The following is a 20,135-nucleotide window of genomic DNA, read 5'->3' as shown; positions in this document are numbered from 1 at the left end:
TGCTTTGCATTCAATTTAAAAGCTAATTTGTTGATGTTTCTATGCTAGTATTACCGTTTTTCTTCCGCGATAATATCACAAATGACCTAGATATGGTCTGCGCTTGCGCAATCATCTAGTCTCGATTTTATGAAAATTTCATGAAGCTGGAGAGATATTTTGTGCAATAAATTATCGTGAGATTTATCTTGTGGCGTTCATTTATTGGATTTCACTAGGTTATCCTAACACCCTCGATTCTCTTATATATTCATACCGAATTCGGCCGCCGAAAGTGTTTGATTTTGTGAGTATGATGACAAGAAAAGAAGCGTTCGTTGTTGTTGCATGGTCCGGTCTGGCACTGGCAGTCCTGTGCTTGGTTGGTGGTGTCAAAATGAAAGAAAATGAAAAAATCGTGCTAGAGCTATCCTTGGTTCACCAGTTTTATGATTACTCAATGCCATTGCATCAAAATTCATGTCATTGCAATAGAAGGTAGAAGAGCCTTGGCCGTTGGCTGCTTGTGAAGTTGTGTTGCATGTGTGGTGACGTGTAGTGTACTACTACTATAGATCCACGCACTTGATTGGGACCAACGTTTACGAAAACGTCGCGTCTCGTCACGTTACAGTAATGTAAAATGCATGGTGACGTGACGACGGCCACAACACTACGTCATGTAAACGTTGTTCCCAATCAAGTCCATGAATCTATAGTGATAACTGTAGGCCTAGTGTAGGCCTAGGCTTGCTGGCGCGTAGGGTTAGGCCTAGTTCGTGTTGTGTCTTCAGTTCAGTCTTGGGTGATGTGATGTGTGAAGAAAGCAAACTGGTGACCTCAGGCTTTAGTTACATGTATCTGTACGTTTAATGGTATATCTGTACTGGTGTATCATTGACATCGTGTAGAAGAGCCTTGGCCATTGGCTGCTTGTGTTTTGCATGTGTGGTGACGTGTGGGCTTGCTAGCACCTAGGCCTGGCTCACTCATACAGCCAACGTGTGTTATGCGTCGTGATCTCTTGCATCGCCTGTGGCGATGAATTTGTGAGGCCTTTAACAATGGATGACTTCGAAGAAGTTATTTTGGGCGCTGACCAGTCATTTTACAAAACAAAGAGATATACTAAAAACAGGTCAGAAGGCCTAAACATATTTTGGACTACCATGAGGCACTGTGACCCTTTGTTCAGTTTCAGGTGAAATGCATGACTGGTCAGCGTCCTAACCAACCTCTCTGAAATTGATCATTGCACCAGTCAGAGGAAGCCGCTGAGGGCCACAATGAACTAGCAGTAAACAAATGACTGGATTATTTTGTTCATTGTGCCTTATTTTGGTTACAAATGTATGCATGACTTGTGCAATGATGTCTAGATAGTTAACTCAATACTGGTCAGTGAAAGGTGTTCAGACCTAAAACAAATCTAAAGTGTACATGAAGTCTCAGACAACAACAAACAAAAAACCAGCTAGAATGCTACCCAAAGTATTTTGTTTGGGTCTGGTTTATTGTTGTTCTGTGCCCTCAACTGTCTAGTTAAGTCGAGCCATGCGGTGAAGGCCACCTCTCTGTCCTCAAGAAAGTTACAACCTTTAAAATTGACATTGGTGTGGCCTTCTTGTACCGGTACTTGAAGAAAGCGCTTTATGAGATGCCCATTAATTAAACATTACACCCGTTTGCTTTTATTGATTTCTTTCTTGTGGAATAGAAAATAGGCTCAGATAAATGATTTATTGACTTCGTCATGCTTGATGTGAGATAAATATAGCTTTGTTTTTGCATGAATATACTTGACTTTATTATTATTTATGAATATACTTGACTTGACTTTATAATCAGGATCTCATTAGTATTTATCATATTGGTGTTATCCGGTTGGTGTGATGTTAGTGTTCCATCTCGGGTGCACAGTCAACTTCCGTTTTTAAACATTATACAGAACATTTGATATGTTATCATCTTGCACACCTCCTGGTCACTGAGTCTAAATCTGGTTGTTCTATGGAATGAAGCATCATTTGTTGACAGATACATTGAGTCTTGCCTCCAGAGATTGGACAGCTACATTTGTAACACTATGACGGCTTATTGATTTTCTTTGCTTTCAGCATGTTATAAGTCAGGCATACATCTACATCCACTTTTAATAGTGTCTTCCATTGTCATCTTATTGACATATTCTGTCATGTCTGTAACTTGCGTCAAGAGTTTTTATGGATTCTTCATCTTATCCATGTTATCATCTTATTATTTGTTTACATTCTTTGACTGTTGCGTGACAATTCCCATCAGTCTCAGAATCATGTACAATAATGAAGAAATTAAACTTGCTGCCATTTTTGCTTGACCCTCACCCTTATTGCTTGTTGTGCATTTTGGTATCGTCTATGTATCTTGTCTAATCCATTCAGAATGGTGGAGATGACTTGCCTGCAGGGTCCTGAAAATCTTTTAAAAAGTCTGTAGAATGCTAAGAGCTCGAGGAAATGTAAATCTGGGTGTGGCATGTACAATTAGACAGTGGTGCGTAAATGATGATCTGCATGCGCAATCAAACTACCAATAACATTAACAAGCTGAACGTTTATGATGTGGTTGCTGATGTTCAAAATTGATTGATTTCGGCTGTCTCGACTATACCAATCGTTTGGCCACACCATGACATTGAACCCTGTCCCTAGTGAGCAAACTGCTGTTTTGATTTACGTGTGTCATCATGCCATCAGGTTGTGGACTGGGCCTTGTGTCACCATAATTTTGTGGCCATCAAACTCCTCTTGATGCCTGTTTTGAAACCGACCCCTGAGGACCGGGCCTGCAGACAACACTTCAGTTGTTTTGTTAGTGTTACATGTACATGCACAGTAAACTCTCTGTTAAGGACAACCTTGTGTGTGACTGGTGCTGTCCTTGATAGAGAGGTGTCCTGATTTCAGTTATTAAATCCGAAAGAAACTGGCTATTAGGACTAAAATCACTGTCTCGTAAAGAGACAGTAAAGACGTCATGGTAAAAGAGGTTCCTGTGTACATGTACTTTGTACTGACGCTGCATGCCGAACATGTACAATTAGTGGGTTAACCATGATGTATTTTGGGTGGTTCCCAAGATGTGTGCTATGTTCCTGTGTACATGTACTTTATACTGACGCTGCATGCATCATGTACAATTAGTGGGTTAACCATTACGTCGCAAGAGGGATGTATTTTGGGTGGTGTCTAAGATGTCTGCTCTGTTTTTCATGCAAATGCCAGATAGCAAAAAGGTTTTGTCCTCCACCAGGGGCCCAAATCCTAGATTTGGCATTGGTTTTTAAATGTGTAGGCCTACTTGTGAGCCAAAGGCGACAAAAAACAAACCATCCTTGTAAAGAATGTGTTTGATTGGGTTTGGTAGATGAATATCGTATAAAATTGTCACCTTAATATTGCTGCGTACATGTACATGTGATGTTTGTGCAAAACAAATGAGGTTTTTGCACAGCCCTGCTAGTGGTACCATACATCAATATATGGAATTGGAAGAGAATTCATCAAAATTGATCATTATTTGGTTGATATCCCGCATGCCTGACAACTTACCGATCACTATAGAGAATTGATGGCTGCTCTCTGATGCAGTAAATTAGACAGGCCAGAGCTTTTCTGGGGGGAGGTTAGTCTGGTTCAATAGAGTGAATACTAATAATCGCTCGATTATGATGTATAGTAAATTGTCCCAATCAGTCAAGATCAATTGGGAAATTGTTTTATATTGTGTCTGTTCCTTGTCTGTGGTGTGGCCAGCATCATTTTTGTAATGAAGAAAGCTCCATCTGATATGCTTTTCAATTCATCAGAAACACAAATAACTTTGTGACATTATTAGTTTCTGAAGCATATAATAAAACTTTATCAAAGAGCTAAAAAGACAGGTGCTTTCGTGATGAACAAGTCGCCCACCAGAAGCCTCCCAAGCTAATGTGGTATCATCTGATTTTAGGAATTTATAAAGCACGTTAAAAAATCAAACTTTATATATCAAAAATGGGAATGAACTCCGACATTCCCACATCAAAGCAATAAACCTGATGAAAACCAAGATGACTGTGATGATGCCGGAAATCACTGCATCAAGAGATTTCTCTCAGCAGCTGCTTTGGGAAAAATTTCCAATTACCTTAACTGATGACACAAGCCCAATGCTAACCACACAAAGGGTGATATTTTATTCAGCGGGTACCCATCTGGAGTATTTCCGACACACAACATCCTCATACGAGGCTTGCACCCTGGGATGTAGGCCTATTGATTGGGAAGGCTCAATGTGGCAGGCAATATAGCCTGGCTCATGCAATGAGGAAGACGTGAACAGAATCAGCATGATCAATGGAGACCAGCGTGAGACACCAGTATTCCTGCTGGAACTGTTTGCACTGTTATGGATTGCTCTGTCTGCAGTTGCAATTCTGCATTGTAAAACTGCTCCTGGATAGAGTTTCAATTGTTTTTCATTCCCCTCCCCTATTTGCATACCTTTTCCCTTACCCACCTCCCCAAATACAAATGTAGACAATCTTTGATTTGTACTTTGTAGTCTAAATTTGCACATAACCGTACGAAAAACAAGCCGAATCTTTAAACGGTCAGATATTGTGTCTTCGCTCCATTTCTAATTGGTTCCTCGCTTTCTCTTCAGGAATAACGACGTTTGAATTGTTCCAGATAGTTTTGGCTATAGGTGTTGAGGTGTTCCCTCTCACTGGAGTAGGTAAGTCAATACATGTATAAATGTACCTCGACAATGTTTTTCGAAAGTTGCACAAAATATCAGATTTGGCGACAGTGACCATTCCTCATTCATGTCACATTTATTTCATTTCCGCTGAGTGCTATACATAAGCCATCTGATTTGAAATTTGAAACTATCATGTGTGGGTGACAGTCAGATTACAAGAGTTCTGTAAAACTAAGAAAAATGAGCTACTGGAAACACGTACAGTATGTGATTAAAAACTGTATGCTTGTCATTGTCAGGTCTGACTGCCATATTGGTCCTGAGAGTTGGTATTTCCAATCTCATCGAGCACAAACACATGACTTGCTGCTAAATAAAGATAATTCATAATTCGTCTTACGCTACAGATGATAAAAATTTTCCAGGCAGAACTAACAGTAATCAGCACATCATGGGAAATTTTTATTGGTTGGCGTCTAAATTATATTCATCAGGCGCTGCACAGATGTGATTGCTGGTTAATATTTCAATTTATTCATGGTAATCTTTGTGTAATTTGTTTCTGAAAGGCTCTCTGCATACATTCCATCCAAGGTGCTGCATGCATTCAGGCATTTAGTGGTTATCTTTGCCCCCCCCCCCCCCCCCCCAATTCAATCAAAGATGCTCAAGGCGCATCTTCCAGACTTAGAATTATATGACTAACCCTATTATTAGCATCCAATTTATAACGAGCCTAGAGAATGTTTGTTATAAGAGACTAAAGACTGAATACAAAATAATAGGTTTAATTGAGCAAGAGTTGTGTCAGTGAAGTGTGTATCCTGCACTCCAGTTGCAGATGTGACCTCAAGCAACCACCATATTGCAACTATTGACATTCATGTCTGGCCAAGTCCCTGAGACTATTGCACGGTTGGTTTGGTCCCTTGCAACTGCTTGGGTTTGGTGTGGAAGTGAATTGCCTAATTGCAACTTACATTATAATTAGCCACCTGACCCTGTGGCTCGTTAACGGAATACCTAAACGAATGTCTTCTCAGTCTTATGTAGTAAATGTATGAGGTCATTCCTCCTGCAACAGTGTTAAATCCTTGTGGCATATTGATGGACCTATAATCATTTCTGTGTGACATGACCGATAATTAACTGGTATAGACTGGCAGATTAAAATCAATAACTTCTGGTGTATTGGCAGCACACAAGAACCCAGTCGAGTTTTTGTACATTCTGTGCAGCTTTGAAATAGATCGAGTCGGAATTGCTGTGTTGTGTGCTTGTTTACCGTACAGTTTTAGTTTGTGGTCCTTAGACTAGAGCAAATGAAAGATGATTTGTACTAAGGTTAAAACAATTTCAGAGAGTCAAAATTGCTCCCCCCCACCTTGATTTTCATCCCCATTGTAGGGTCGGCCAGGATATGTGGTAATGACCATGTCACATGTTTGTCTCAACTAATTCACTGGGAATGACTGCCCCAGACAGAGAGGATATCGTACTGAAAAGATGCTGCTTAATAAGGACATGTTCCATTGTTGTTGTTTTTCGTTGAGACATCCCCTAGTGGATTAGTTGAGCAATATGGAATAAATGACACTGCATCAGACATGTTCCAGCTAAAGTTGTTAGACTAATCACTTCTGTCACCATGGATAAGATGGCAATTGCCTTGTGAGATGTATGTACCTTACTCTCACTATAACCCGAATGTCGATACCCTACCTACTGTGGTCATTCAGTTTGCTCCATCAGCCAAGTGTGTGCTGTGGCGGTACAGAAAATTGTGTCAGGGTTTGCCTGTCAGGAATTGGGGTGTCTTGCTCCCACCTTGTCCCCTCAGACTTGTCTTCTGTCCTGTCTGTCACCTCCGATTCCGATGTAATTGACGCAATTTGCATTCGAATTGATGATTCATCCATGTCTAGAGTTCATCTCACATTTGCTATGCAAACCTTACAGTTCCTCATCAATAATCTTAAAACTTGATTACCGTCTGGGGACAGGAGAAATTACGCGCATTGATCTTGATAATTTGATGTAGGACATGTCTTCATTACGTTTTTGTTGACTCTTTCACTGCCAGGTTTGGATACGCCTACATGTACATGCTATATGGCCAGTGAGCAGTTTGTGTAATTCCAGAACCTTGAAAAAAAGATAACAGAACAGGCCACTGTAGTAGATTGCTGAAATGTTAAAGTTTTCAGAGGGCATTTGCTGTAAAATGGCAGGTTTTTTCCAATTAATCACTAAATGTGACTTCCTAAAATCACAACCCTCAGAATAGAAAAATTTGGATCTACCACAAGACTGCTTTAAGTATGACATCTTGGTATGAAATGATTAGATTTTGGCGCCCATTCCTTAAAAAGTGCTGGATCTTCATTATGAGTTACTGGCAGATGCAACCAGTAAATGGAATTTGTGGCTTAAATTGTGATCAGGGAGATTTAATGGATTAGTCAATATGTCATACTTAAATATGATGGATGATCTGTGGGATGGTTTTCATGTATGGGAGATACTTCATATAATGCATGTGGCTGTATGGGTGCAGGACTGGATGGTAAGAAGAGACTTTTTGGGAATACCATGGATGACAGAATGGCCCAAAAATTAGTGTTCAGATGGCAGATATCGGCTGAGATTTTAACGGTATTGAGACTGGGGGTGTGGAAAGTGTTGGGACTTGGGCAAACTTGTCAGGATTTGGAAGGGCATTTTGATTAGGACCACAGGATAGATACCTCCTTTCTCTCTTTTGTGACAACGAAGAAAACCCGGTGATAGGGAATATAGAAAACTTGTAAAATTCTGTATTTCATTAATGGGTGTGGTCACTGCAAATCCTTTACCATGTACCTGCACTCAAAGATGCCCGAGGTACCAAATTATTCTATACAACCATCAAGTGTTGTTGATTGTCTGTCAAGTGGAGCGGAGCTAATCAGCCTGAAGCATCATCATTAGTATTAGGCATTAGGTTTTGAAAAGTTGTGATATGATATGATATTCTAAATTGCCTCAGTCACAGGATATCAGTGTTGGTAATGGAGAATATGGGCAACCAATTTGTGCCCAAAGATGTACATACTAGCTCTTTGAATACAGAGTCCCATCAACTGTGGCAATTATCTCTTGGAAATGATGCAAACTACACTAACTCTATCTGATGGACTGTTCCAGAACCAAAGCAATTTGCCTCCTTCTGCACTCTCTGTTCTGTTTTGCAACTTGGGGAGGGAGTTTTTGATGAAAGTTCTCGAAGCGTGACCCCTGGCCATGCTAATTGTTACTTATATTTCTCTTTCGAGGCACCACAGTTTGCCATGTATAACGGAATTGGTCTGAACACTGCTAGGGGCAGTGGCACCAACGGCTATGTTCAGCGGAACTTGTCGACGGTCAGGAAGCACAAAGATCGCCAAGATTATAAGTCAGATGAACAGCTGGCACAGTTGGACCAACAGATGAACAAGAAACCCAACTCAGAGATCCTAGATCATGAGAGAAAGCGGAAAGTTGAGCTGAAGTGTATGGAGATGAAGGAACTGATGGAGGAACAAGGGTAAGAATTTCCTATTTCTTTATACCAGATTGAACAAAAACATTTGAAACCCATTTGGCCTCGTATATTTCATGCTCGCAATGACAAATAAAGTGAGAAAAACATGACTGTTTTTGCAGGTATGGGCCAGAAGAAATTGAAAAGAAAGTGACAACTTTCCGTAAGATGCTGATGCAAAAGGAAGATGCGAGCGACAGGGCTGTTGAGAAAGATGAATACGGAAGACCAATGTAGGTATCAATGCACTTTCCTTGTTTGTTCCCCTTCTATTCCATTTTGCTAAATGAGTAACTCCAAAGTATGACCCTGTAGTCTATTTTGCTCATATCTCACTTCATATCAGTCCATTTGATTTGTAGTGACATCAGATTGACCATGAAATCTTAGAGTTAGAAGTTCTATATTCTAGTCGACTGCATTTAAAATGGTTTCTATGTTCACGTTACCATTGAGATAAAGATGGCACCACCTCCTTCATGTAGCTAGTGTGCTTTTATATTTCACAATCTCACGGTATCCCTTAGTTTTCCCAAAAATCAATAGATGGAAACACTGATACATGTATCTGATCGCTGTTTGAATATACGACGTTGGGATTCTGCGTGGTTATGGCGATACTTACAAGATGGCACCACCGTTCATAGCTCGCTAAGTACCAGCTTATCAATTTTATCGATGTGTTAGAGTGTTCTTACTCAAGATGATATGATCAGATTTCTTTGATGATGAATCGTATTTCCTTTCGTCTACTTTCCTATGAGATTTGGCATGGTGGATGGGTTTTCGCATTTCTCCAATTGGCAGACTTATCGTAACCCGATAGCTGGTTTATATGATTTATTATTAGCTGATAATATTTTTTATGCTCCGGCGCCGATCTGAGACCATATTGGGAAATCTCGCATCTGAATTGATTACACTTCTCCAATTTTCAAATTAAAGTAATTTTCACTGTCATGTGTTATTAACGACCAAATTCATCCAGGGTCACATTCAATAAGCACGCTATTAGTTTAGCTGCGATTCATTTATCAAAATTTGATTCGCAAAGGTTGGACGAGTCTGGTTTCAGCTCTTTTATTCAGCTGAATTTGAATTGATGTCATAAGGTGTTCTCTCATTAAACATGTTAAAATCCCAAGAATTCCCATTATTTCATATTTGTAAATGTTTTCAATCGATATCAAAGTTTTAAACTAGTCATATACAAATTGCTTGGTTTCGAATTCTGTACATAGCTGTGTCCAGAGCGTTAATTTCACTTCTGCTGTTCAAGTGATGGCTTTCTTAATTTGCCCTCAAACAATATAACAGGTTTGCGTGTTATTTCATCTTTTATTAATGTTCCACTAAGATTCAGCAGTAGAGAATAAAAAACTCAAATAAATTGAAATGAATGAAGCCGTATTGAACTAGCTTGGTTTACATTTACGTTTTATGACTCCCGCAGGCTGCTCCTAAATCTCTTTCGTCATGTTTGTCGTGGAGCATGGCATTGGGTGCCACTTAAGCATTGTCAGATACATTTAGCCATGCCATATCTTGCACTTATTCCTCAAACGCGTTGTATGCCAATCGGCGATGTAGTGCACTGCATCTTTTGCAAAATACAATTTGATGTTCAAGTTCAGAACGCTTGGTTGCGTCATTTTGCAATATTGCCAGGAACCATACTCCATCCACTTTCGAATAATTGCATTTGCGGCTTTTCTTCTAAAGTTTATTTGTTTATTGTCTTAAAGGGAGACTATAGGCAGGAGCAAGGTGAGCCAGACCAAGGTTCATGGACTGATCGGGTAGTTTTCTATACCGTCTCACTGTGCATTGTATGAGGAATGTCATTATCACTATTAAAAGTTGAACCTATTAAAAGTTGATCTTATTGCATATATTGGTTACTTGGAGACCGCAAATAGGACCCCCAGCTACTTCCTCTCATCGCCCTTTAATAAATTGGATGCCTTTGTGAGTGCCATTGACTGGGTTCTTACAAATTGCGAACCACCTTCATCAGTATCCTAGCATTTCTTCCACAAAGTTTTCATGACTTGTATTGTTAGCATTCTTAATAAGGAAGTTGGATGTCTTCTCTTAAAAGGTTGATGCGATTACAGTAGTAGGCCAAAGCCGACAAATGACCCTTCTGATCTTGCTTGTTTGGTGTTCACTCAAACTAAGTGTGCTGTTGATTTCCCATGAGAATTAAATGAGTGAATGCATTCAGTTCTAACCTGAGAAAATGTCCTCGATGGAAATTGGTTACTACTTCTTAGAATTGCAACAAATCGTTTCGAACTTTGTCTGCAATGGTTGCCATTTCTTATTTTGATAATTGGATGGTTTACATGTATTTGATATGTTTCCTCGTCGGCTGAGTCAACATTCTGTAGCTTTTCTCTTACGAAAAGTAAGACGCCTCCTATATTATACTGACATGTTGTCAACATTGAAGATGGTTGACTCCAGAAGAAACTGCTGCAATGGCACCCGGTATTGCTTGGGGGTTGAAGGAGATGAGGAAATACCAGAGTGAGATGGCTGGAGGGAGTGGAGCAAGATGAGCAACTGCAGCTGTAGGCAAAAGAGACCTTGAGGAAGCTGCTGCAGATTAGAGACCTTAAGAAAACTGCTTCAGATCAGACACAGTGGTGTAACATCAGGTTACCTAAGAGAGTGAGAGAATTTGTAACCAAATTCCCAAACAAACTTGGCCATTGAGGACAGGTAACCAATTTGGGAAGATAAAATGCACTAATTTCTGTTTGATCCCAGCTTAATCATCGTGTAGACTTGGTGGAGACTGGTCATCTATTGGTACCGGTGATAAGCCCTGCTCAATTCCCTGGTGCATGATAATGACCAAGGAGATATTCTTCCTTTCGATTCTAGTCAAGTGTATAAAACGTATTGACCATTCTGCCATATATTATCCTGGAAATTAGTGTGCTCCCACCCATGTAAATGACGTTGGCTGTTCCTGTGGTTATTCTGATAAATGGGAGATAGGACTCTTTGGGCTGCCAGATATGATCTCATAAATGTATTATGGGATGGACGTTCGTGGATTGTGTCATCATGTTGTGTCACCTGATGCCTTGGGACAGATACCGAATATGTCAGGTTTTGTACTTTATGTGACTTGGAGTAAAAATTTACTCTGGAGGATTTGATTGAGGACCTAAAAGGACAACCATGCGACTGAACAGACTTTTACAGAGGAGTCCATTGTGAGAGAGTTTTCCCTAAAACTACCTATTTGGGACCAAAATCCCTTTCCCCTATAGAGAGAGGAGTCCTGCCAAAAGCAAGGTGTCTTCTTGTGTTCCTGTTTAAAATGGAGAGAGAGTGGTGTTTTCATTCTTGCACTTCATTAGCCCTCTTGTTCCTCTGTTTTATATATCTGAGTGTTAGAATCGTACTCGTGTCCAAGATGTGGTACTACAATTGAACTGACTCCATATAGATCTGGCTGCACCTTCCAATCCACTGCAACATATCTCCTTTACCTAATTTTGCACTAAATAGCGAAACGTGCAGTTTTACTATCGACAAGATTCATATTTTTCTAAAGTCAAATGAGAAAGATAAACGGTTATAATGCCAAAGTTGAACAAAAGATAGAAATAGTAATGATCGTATTTCTGTATTTTTCCAATAATGTGAATTGTTCAACCTGGATTAGACTCATCAACTATGCATCATTAGTCAATAGTGATAACAATACAGCATTACCACTTTACATCTATTGACATTGTAGAGTTTGCTGATAAATTCAGTTTTGGTGAAAGCTTTGTGTATTTTGGATTGGAGCTTTACATTGTTCAACAATTGTTAAATGATATCATGCCCTAGCCTCATTAACGGAAGGTCGAAGATTCGAGCCCCGTTGGTAATGATCTTTCTGTTGCAGCTGGTAGGTTAGCCGCCAGCTGTACTATAAGCAAAGAGTGTCTCATAAGCCAAATCTGGTTGGGCCTTTCACTTTGTGTGACACTTAAAATAAGCAAACTTGACTTTTACAATCAGGTTAACTTTTACAAATCTGTCTATTAAAATGTTGTATTTGTTGAAAAGGAAAATTTAAATTTGGTATTGGCTTCCAAAGGAAAACATGATACCAAGAATCAGTAAGTTCAGCTGGTTGTTTAGAGATGGCAGTATTGCCAGCAAGGTTCATAAATTCAACCAGGTGAGGTTCTGATTCTGATTTCTTGTAGCTGGGCTAAATATCAAAAGCTATACTATCTCACTTGAAATTGGCAGTATTCACGCTGGTACTAGGAATATTACGTGGGGTCAATGCTCATAACAGTCAAAACTCAGATGTACTAGTACTAATGGATTACACTGCCAGCTGCGCAAAGTCCTTAGACATTTCAGAAAAGAAATCTTGCCGGATTGTGTCAACCTCCAGGTGGACCAATTGTAGGGAGATGATATTGAGTTCTTCTTGTATAGCGCTTTTCCATGTTTCCCTGTTCAAAGCACTTTTGGGATACCATATTATTACCCTGGTCTCCACAGAAATCAAACGGGGGGGGGGGGATTTCAAGGAGCAACCAGAAGGCACTTACTTGAACTCAACCTGTAGGGGAACCGAGCATTGACTCGCCTGGGAGTCGAACCCATGAGGCCAACTCCCTTGACTCCCTTCCAATGCGCTATCGCCCCCCCCCCCTTCCTCCATGGAGTTGAAGTGTAGAAATGTGGGAGACAGTCAGAGTACATCGATTGAGAAGGAGTTACTGTCTGAACCATGATCGCAAAGAAGACTGAAGTGAACAAAGTTATTCTGCCTCACAGTACACGAAATAATCAAGTGTGGCGCAAATCACTAATGAAGAGATGTCAGTAATAGCATGAACTGCTTTTCGCATGCTTGATTGGCATCAATCGAGCTTTATGGATGGAAACCATTAGCAGATTTTCATTAAACCTATTCAGGTGAATCACTTCATGAATTATTTCCATGTTGGGTTGGAGAAAGCGTTTATGGGACCACATTGTGTAATAATGTGGCTGGGTGTTTGTTATTGCCTTGACGGTGCAGTAAAATGAAATTGTTCTTGTGTTTTTTATCGTTTATAAAGCATTGCAATTCAGAAAGAAAAAAGAACTGTTGTCTGGTTGAGAACAAAATTTTCATTGAAATAATGGGACCTCGGGTGGGATAGGTGCTAAATTTTTCATTGCATCTCTCTATGCTTGTAGACCAGGTCGAAGTTTCAGCCCTACCCTTGGGTTGGAGTCGGCCCCTTAATGGGGGACTATAGGAAGGAGCAAGGGGGTCAGATTGGTTGTGGTTGATTCATCAAAATTATATTCCTCATACATGCATGAAAAGTTTCGATGTACTCCGAGTTAGGAGAGACCTCTATCAGTAACTTGATTTGACCTGCCTGGCTCCTGCACATAGATTCCCTTTAAACAGTAGGCTGCGGGCCTTTTCAATTTGAATCAAACATTCAGCTTGTATTGCATTGTCACGAGTATCTATCGTCAATCATCCAAATCTCAATATTTCTCACAGAGGCATTTGGCACTTTCGGGGTTGGCGGGACCAAATGCATAGCTCGAGGATTAAACATGTCACGGAGATCACAGCAGTGACAGCCTTGCCAAAATTCTGTGACAGCACCATCACTTTCATGACATGGATCATTACATATGTCCCCATTGCTATTCATGGGTCAAATAATACGTCTTCACTTCCATTTACCGCTAGAGTTTCACCAAAAACTGATTTTCTGCTTGTATTACTTTCAAATCGAAACGTATCTCATGAGATGTTTTGACTTGAGCCTCCAATGATTATTCGTGTTTTATTTTGTCGTGAAATTGTACAGCATTGATGATTGTTTTTTGTAATTATATCTGTCAACTCTTCAATCTTGTTCAAACATGTTGCCAAAAACTAATTTTCTGCTTCGTATCATTTGCAATTAAAAGTACTGCTGGTGTATATTTATCCCCTTTATGCTCTGGCATAAGTATTTTATTTTTAAAATTTTTTCAGAGAATTCCAGAAACTGAAAGTCCTCGACAAAAATCTTTCTGGGAGGAAGAGGGGTCAGAGTCAATCCTAATATTGTTAGAATTGTGAAACACTTTGATTGTGTTGATGTTTATGGATGGGTCTCAAGTACTTTATTTGTAATTTCTAGAATAAGCGGTGTCATCTCCAAACGTAGTACTATAATTCTCACCAACCAGTTTCTTTTCTTCTTATACATGAAAGCCTCGTCAGTCAAAAAAAGTTGTATCCTGATCAACTTGGGAAATGTGTGTCTTGCCAATCATATTCATCCTTATCCCCTGGCGTTTCTGAATTTAGATTGTAGCACCGTCATCCTAAACAGTCGCACAACAATGGTATGTTTTTCCGTCTTAAAAAAAGAACGACCAATCAGCCAATCATGCTAGCTTCTCTCATCAGTGATATCTTGTGGTTTCACATAAGCTAAAGAACTTCTATCCTGTTCATCAAGATTAGCCATTCTTTACGGACAACATGTCTTGTCTTGTTGTTACTCGTGTACGTGAATACTTAGTGTAATTTCGACTTGACACTTGTTGTGGTTTGTTGTTTTATGGTATCTACGTGTCCTGTGTAATTAGAACTTAGAAACATGTATTGGTTGCAACTGATGGTGCTGCAAGCAGTGCATACAGTCTCCCATGAAGCCAAATTTGCTATTTGTTTTTGGCGATCAGATTTTGGCAGTGGAAACACCTGAGGTCCTGGGTTCAATACCCTGTCAGTCCTGGTTTACTCGCATGCTTGCAACGGTGTGTCTTTAACAGTGTAGGTTCCCTCCCAATTTCAATAATAAGCCAATGCTGAACTCACGACACTCAACTCTTCTCAATCTTAAAAACTTTTGTACCCCTATCTGTCTACTCAGGCAATCTTGCCCGAAAAATCAGTGGCCAAAGGAAGCCGCCTTCATTTTGGCTATCATTATAAATATTAAAGCATGGTGGCCACTTTCAAATCTCTCCCCTGATGTTGCCATGATTTTGTAGCAGGTGCTTGTACCTGTGTAAAAGTAAAAAGTGTCCCCCCTGGAAAAAGTGTCCGGCCCTATTGTATTCTTCAATATGGTTCTATAGGGACCCTGACAGTCAATAGCTCAGAGATTGAAGCGCATAATAGAATCCTTTGTTCCCGGACATTTTATCCTAGGACATTTTAAACTTCTACACCTGCAATCGTGATTGCTCATTCAGAGGACTGTCACATATTTGTGGGAGATCCTGCGATGGGTGCTGCCATCATGATCACAGGTGGCAGCAATTTAAATTGCATGTTCGCTGGTCGCTTGAATGATTATACTGTAGAAATCTTTTTGGTACATCTATGTTTCATGCATCTATTAAGAAATGTCTAAGGTATCGTTTTCATTTGTATTTTCAGGTAAGTGCCATACTTTTATTTCAAATGATAGAGTTCGGAAAGTTGGTGAGTAGAAAACAGATCACATGACAAGGGAGGAGCTGACATCAACCAAAAATGCAAAAAGTCATCAAACTTATTTCAAATTATCACTTTCAATCATGTCTTTATGATTTTTTATACAGGTCATTAAACATGAATATTTTTTCGCTCAATGTAGGGGAGTCTATACAATACCGCATTGTCCATCGTTCAGTCTATACATTGTACAATACCACAGTGTCTGTCATGCAGTCTATACATTGTACAATACCACAGTGTCCGTCGTGCAATCTATACATTGTACAATACCACAGTGTCCGTCGTGCAGTCTATACATTGTACAATACCGCAGTGTCCGTCGTGCAGTCTATACATTGTACAATACTGCAGTGTCCGTCGTGCAGTCTATACATTGTACAATACCATAGTGTCCGTCGTGCAGTCTATACATTGTACAATACCACAGTGTCCGCCGTGCAGTCTGTACATTGTACAATATCGCAGTGTCCGTCGTGCAGTCTATACATTTCACAATACTGCAGTGTCCGTCGTTGTCGTCGTCCTTGTGTGTATCCTGTTTCAAAAACAGAGGCACGTTTTTTAACCGCTGAAGCTCTGAACTTGAATCTTTGCACACAGGACCCCCTGTTCAGGTGGCCGTTGACACTGAATTTCAGTTCAGTCTGATTCGTGACGTGGCCACAAGGGGGCCGAAAGTGGAAACCTTAAAAGTGTAATATCTCTCTTATAAGTGGTCGTTTTCCAAAAAAACATTATGGTAGGTTCTCCTAGCAAGGATGCATCACATATTATAGGGTTTTTTGATTTGACCTACTTTTCAAGGTCACAGAGGTCAAATGGCGTAAATTGGCCTTTTGAGTGTAACTATGGCACGTTTCTGAACCGCTAAAGCTATGAACTTGGGGTAGACCAATCGTGAGAATCATATCGATAAATCAGATGTAGTATGAACTGAGAATATGGCATTGGAGTGTCTGAACATTCGATCTTTTGATGGCTCGCGTGAGTCCGACAGTCCTTGCTTAGCCTTTCAATGCATGGTATTATACAGACATGATTCAATCATCAACCTACAATGCAGTGCTTCATTTCATTTGTTGGTGTTTGTATGTATGCAGTCTGATGTGATGTTCCTTTCATATCAGGTGAAGAATTCGGGAGTCTGCGCTAATCTTAACAATGGATCAATGACAAGCCACTTAGTTAAATATGCATGATTCAATGATTTTTTACAGAACCTTCAAGTGCATATTTTTTATATTTAGTGTACTCAAAAATATTAGTGAATTAAAGATGACAATTTTAAACTTTACTAGATTTGTTAGAGTAATTCAGTGTTGCTCTCTCCTATTGTTCATTTTATCGAAGATCAGAATGGCCATCTTCCCCGAGTCTGTCAAGAAAATAAGTTCCACAACGCTCCAGAACGCTCCAGAAGCTGTACCAAACCATATATCGTCCAGGAATTCTATAGTGCAGCAGTTGACTTGCTGTTCTGGTCTAATTTATCATCCATCCCCCAGGTAGAAATTGGATTTGTCACTACCACCACATTTGAAGAGACCAAGTCACAATCTCTCATCATGGTCTTGGATGAATAACTAACACAATGCCTCCCAACAGGATCACTGCAATGTCAAGGTGCAATAGTGTTCTTGTTGTTTTGCCCAGTGTTTAAGAACACATATGGATGTCCTTGTCACAACCACCACATTTGAAGAGATCAAGTCACAATCTCTCATCATGGTCTTGGATGCATGACTAATACAATGCCTCCCAACAGGATCACTGCAACACCAAGGTGCAATGGTGTTCCTGTCATTTTGCCCAGTGTTTAAGAACTCATATGGATGTCCTTGTCACAACCACCACATTTGACAAGAGGAATTCATAATCTCACATCAGGATCTTGTCCTTGCCAATTTAGTTTACAGTCTAACATTTCTCCTAACCATTTTCGTTTCATTAGTTTTGTTCTTTAATGTTAACTTCTGTGCTTGTTGGCTCAAGTTCTAGTGGTGTGTCAACCTGCTGATGAGTTCCAAGGCAGACTGCATGGGCCCATATAACAAAAATATGGACGAAACTAGTGAAGACCAAAAGCAGGGGTGTTTAAATCATACCAGGAAAATATGAGTTGTAACCTAAATAATTATACATGTAGATTACATGTCCATTGATGGTTATACCAGGTTGAATGCCAGACTTCCTTAGTTGTAGTAATGGTCTTCGCTAGTCCGGGTTAAAAGATTTCAAACACTGTTCCACTAGTAGATTTACGATCAACTTCAAGATGGAAGATTGAATGACAAGCTCTTTCCATATGAAGATCTTGAAAGTAGGACCAAGAAGCTTTAGTGAGCAGCTTAGTCTCCCTGGTCTGTTATTATATCATTACAGCTAATTAATTACCTATTCAAAATAGATTATGTACAGTATTATTCAGTCCAACAGTTAGTTTGGTGATCACAGCATTTATATTGATATTGTTGAGAATAATGAGATGACTTGGACCTACATCTGAACATCATACTGATTCTGGTGTCAAGTTATCCATCTCTTTGTTACCAATCGTCTTTCCCTTGCATTCATCTTTTGACAGAAGAAGATCTTCAGGCCTGCCATTAAAAGAAAGATCATGTCCGGTGTGATTGTTTCCATGCCAGCTGGGTTGTATTATTGCAATTTGTTTTTAGAATATGTTTCAAATAAACTATACAATACTTCACTCTGCCTCCCTTTCCTTTCTTTTAAAACTGCTGGAGCAGCTCCAACCAAGAAAGCATGCATCCTTGACCACGGGGCATAACAGAGACGTCAGACAACATACTTATCAACTCATTTTGGGAAACACTGGAGTAATAATCACACAGGAGTTTGACGTTATGACTATGCAAAATATATCGTCTGTTAGACTGTTGCGGTTGAGACAAAGTCTTGTGCCGTGCTGTAGTCTGTCCGACTAGATGAAATGGCATTGCTTCACGAAAGGGAGTCTATTTTCAATATCATAATTTTGTCAACAACTCAAAAAAGTATCAGGCCCCAATGAATAAATGAATGGGCCTAGGCCCTATTATGTTTTTCATGATAAAAACCAAATGATGAAAACTTGCAAGTAAAACCAATCTATAAATCATGCTGATGCCATTTCATTATCATGCAGAGAACATCATCACTACCTGTGCTGATTAGGATCTGATTTTCGACTTGGCCACCAGGGGGCCAAAATTTAAAAAATGCAAAATCTGACTTATTAGTGACTTGTTTTCAATGATATTTTTTGGTAGGTACATCACATACAATGGCATTATTAAGGACACTATCACAAATGTTGGCTGCCCAGTCACCTTCCACTCCTTTAAGTAGTTTTCTGTATCTTGGTCACAAAGCTTGTTTTTAGCCTGGCTATCAATAGAAGGAAGTAACACCCTTTAGTATTAGGGACATTAGAAACGCTAGAACATTCAAGCGGTTGTTGTTGTTTTTTCGTTGAAAGAATACCAAACTTGTGATTATAAGACATCCCAATAGAAAAAGGTATCAGGAAAGAGAGGGAGGATGCTGCTGGCTTCTTCGGTGTCTGAATACAGAAGAATCAATGTTTTTTTACTTAGCGGAATAGCTAGAAGCTGGATGTGCCAGGCTGGTGTTTTTGTTTGTCATCGCTTGTCGTCTTGCCAGTACACTCTTCCTGAATAAGAATAGGAATGAAAAAAACCAAAACAAGTTGTGATGAGTGTTAGTCTAGTGTCTGTTGACATTGTCGTGATGTAGTATTGCTTTTGGTATAGCAGACTGCTGGTAGCATCTTTTGATAAAAAGTGCAACAAATAACTTAAAGACCAGTGTTGTTTGTGTTCACTTGAATTTTCTTGTGGCACAGATAATGCTGTTGTGCGGTTTTTATGCACTCAACTATGGAGAAACTTGGCATATCAGTCTACACAACTGCATTGTTGAAATTCATATTCAGAATCTATACTACACAATTGGAAATTTCAAATTCAACTTCAATTTTCAACAAACAGATCAGGCCTTTAAGGGAATGATACAAATTTTTGTCTTATCACAAACATATCTTGTTGCCAGTTTTTTCAACAGGTGGATAAGTTAATTTTTTCTCCCCTTATTCGCCAAAAAAATATCGTAACAGTTTTGGTATTCATCAGTTCATCACGTTTATTTCCCTAATTGAATTTTATCTCCCAAATGAGATATTATTGGCATTCCTTATTCAAATCACAGGGTTGAATTATTTAGCTTTCTAGGTCAGGCCTCACCAAATACACACTGTTTACCGGTGTGTGCACCAAAATTAAGTGGGGTCAAAACCAAAAAAAGACATTTCATTGGTCTAATAACTGTCACATGACTGTTATGTGATCTTTACTGCTGGTGAAA

The 20,135-nt window shown here is 39.6% G+C and overlaps 1 protein-coding gene across 3 annotated transcripts in view; it reads left to right on the top strand.

Annotated features, from left to right (window-relative positions):
• Nucleotides 1–102: 102 nt before the first annotated feature.
• Nucleotides 103–20,135, top strand: part of LOC135482750 (serine/arginine repetitive matrix protein 2-like) — a 190,817-nt gene continuing 170,784 nt past the window's right edge. For 2 of the 3 annotated variants that reach the window (XM_064763092.1, XM_064763090.1), the window contains exons 1-4: nucleotides 104–286; nucleotides 4,666–4,737; nucleotides 8,019–8,272; nucleotides 8,392–8,502. In XM_064763092.1, coding sequence (XP_064619162.1) covers nucleotides 8,034–8,272; nucleotides 8,392–8,502 — 350 coding nt within the window. In that variant the 5' untranslated portion in view covers nucleotides 104–286; nucleotides 4,666–4,737; nucleotides 8,019–8,033. Of the gene's footprint in view, nucleotides 287–4,665; nucleotides 4,738–8,018; nucleotides 8,273–8,391; nucleotides 8,503–20,135 lie in introns of all 3 variants that reach the window. The other variant, XM_064763091.1, reaches the window with a different exon arrangement.

The sequence above is a fragment of the Lineus longissimus genome, chromosome 2, assembly GCF_910592395.1.
Source record: "Lineus longissimus chromosome 2, tnLinLong1.2, whole genome shotgun sequence".
NCBI classification, from domain to species: domain Eukaryota; kingdom Metazoa; phylum Nemertea; class Pilidiophora; order Heteronemertea; family Lineidae; genus Lineus; species Lineus longissimus.
The sequence above is the reverse complement of the archived record's forward strand: the minus strand, read 5'-3'. Positions and strand labels throughout refer to the sequence as shown.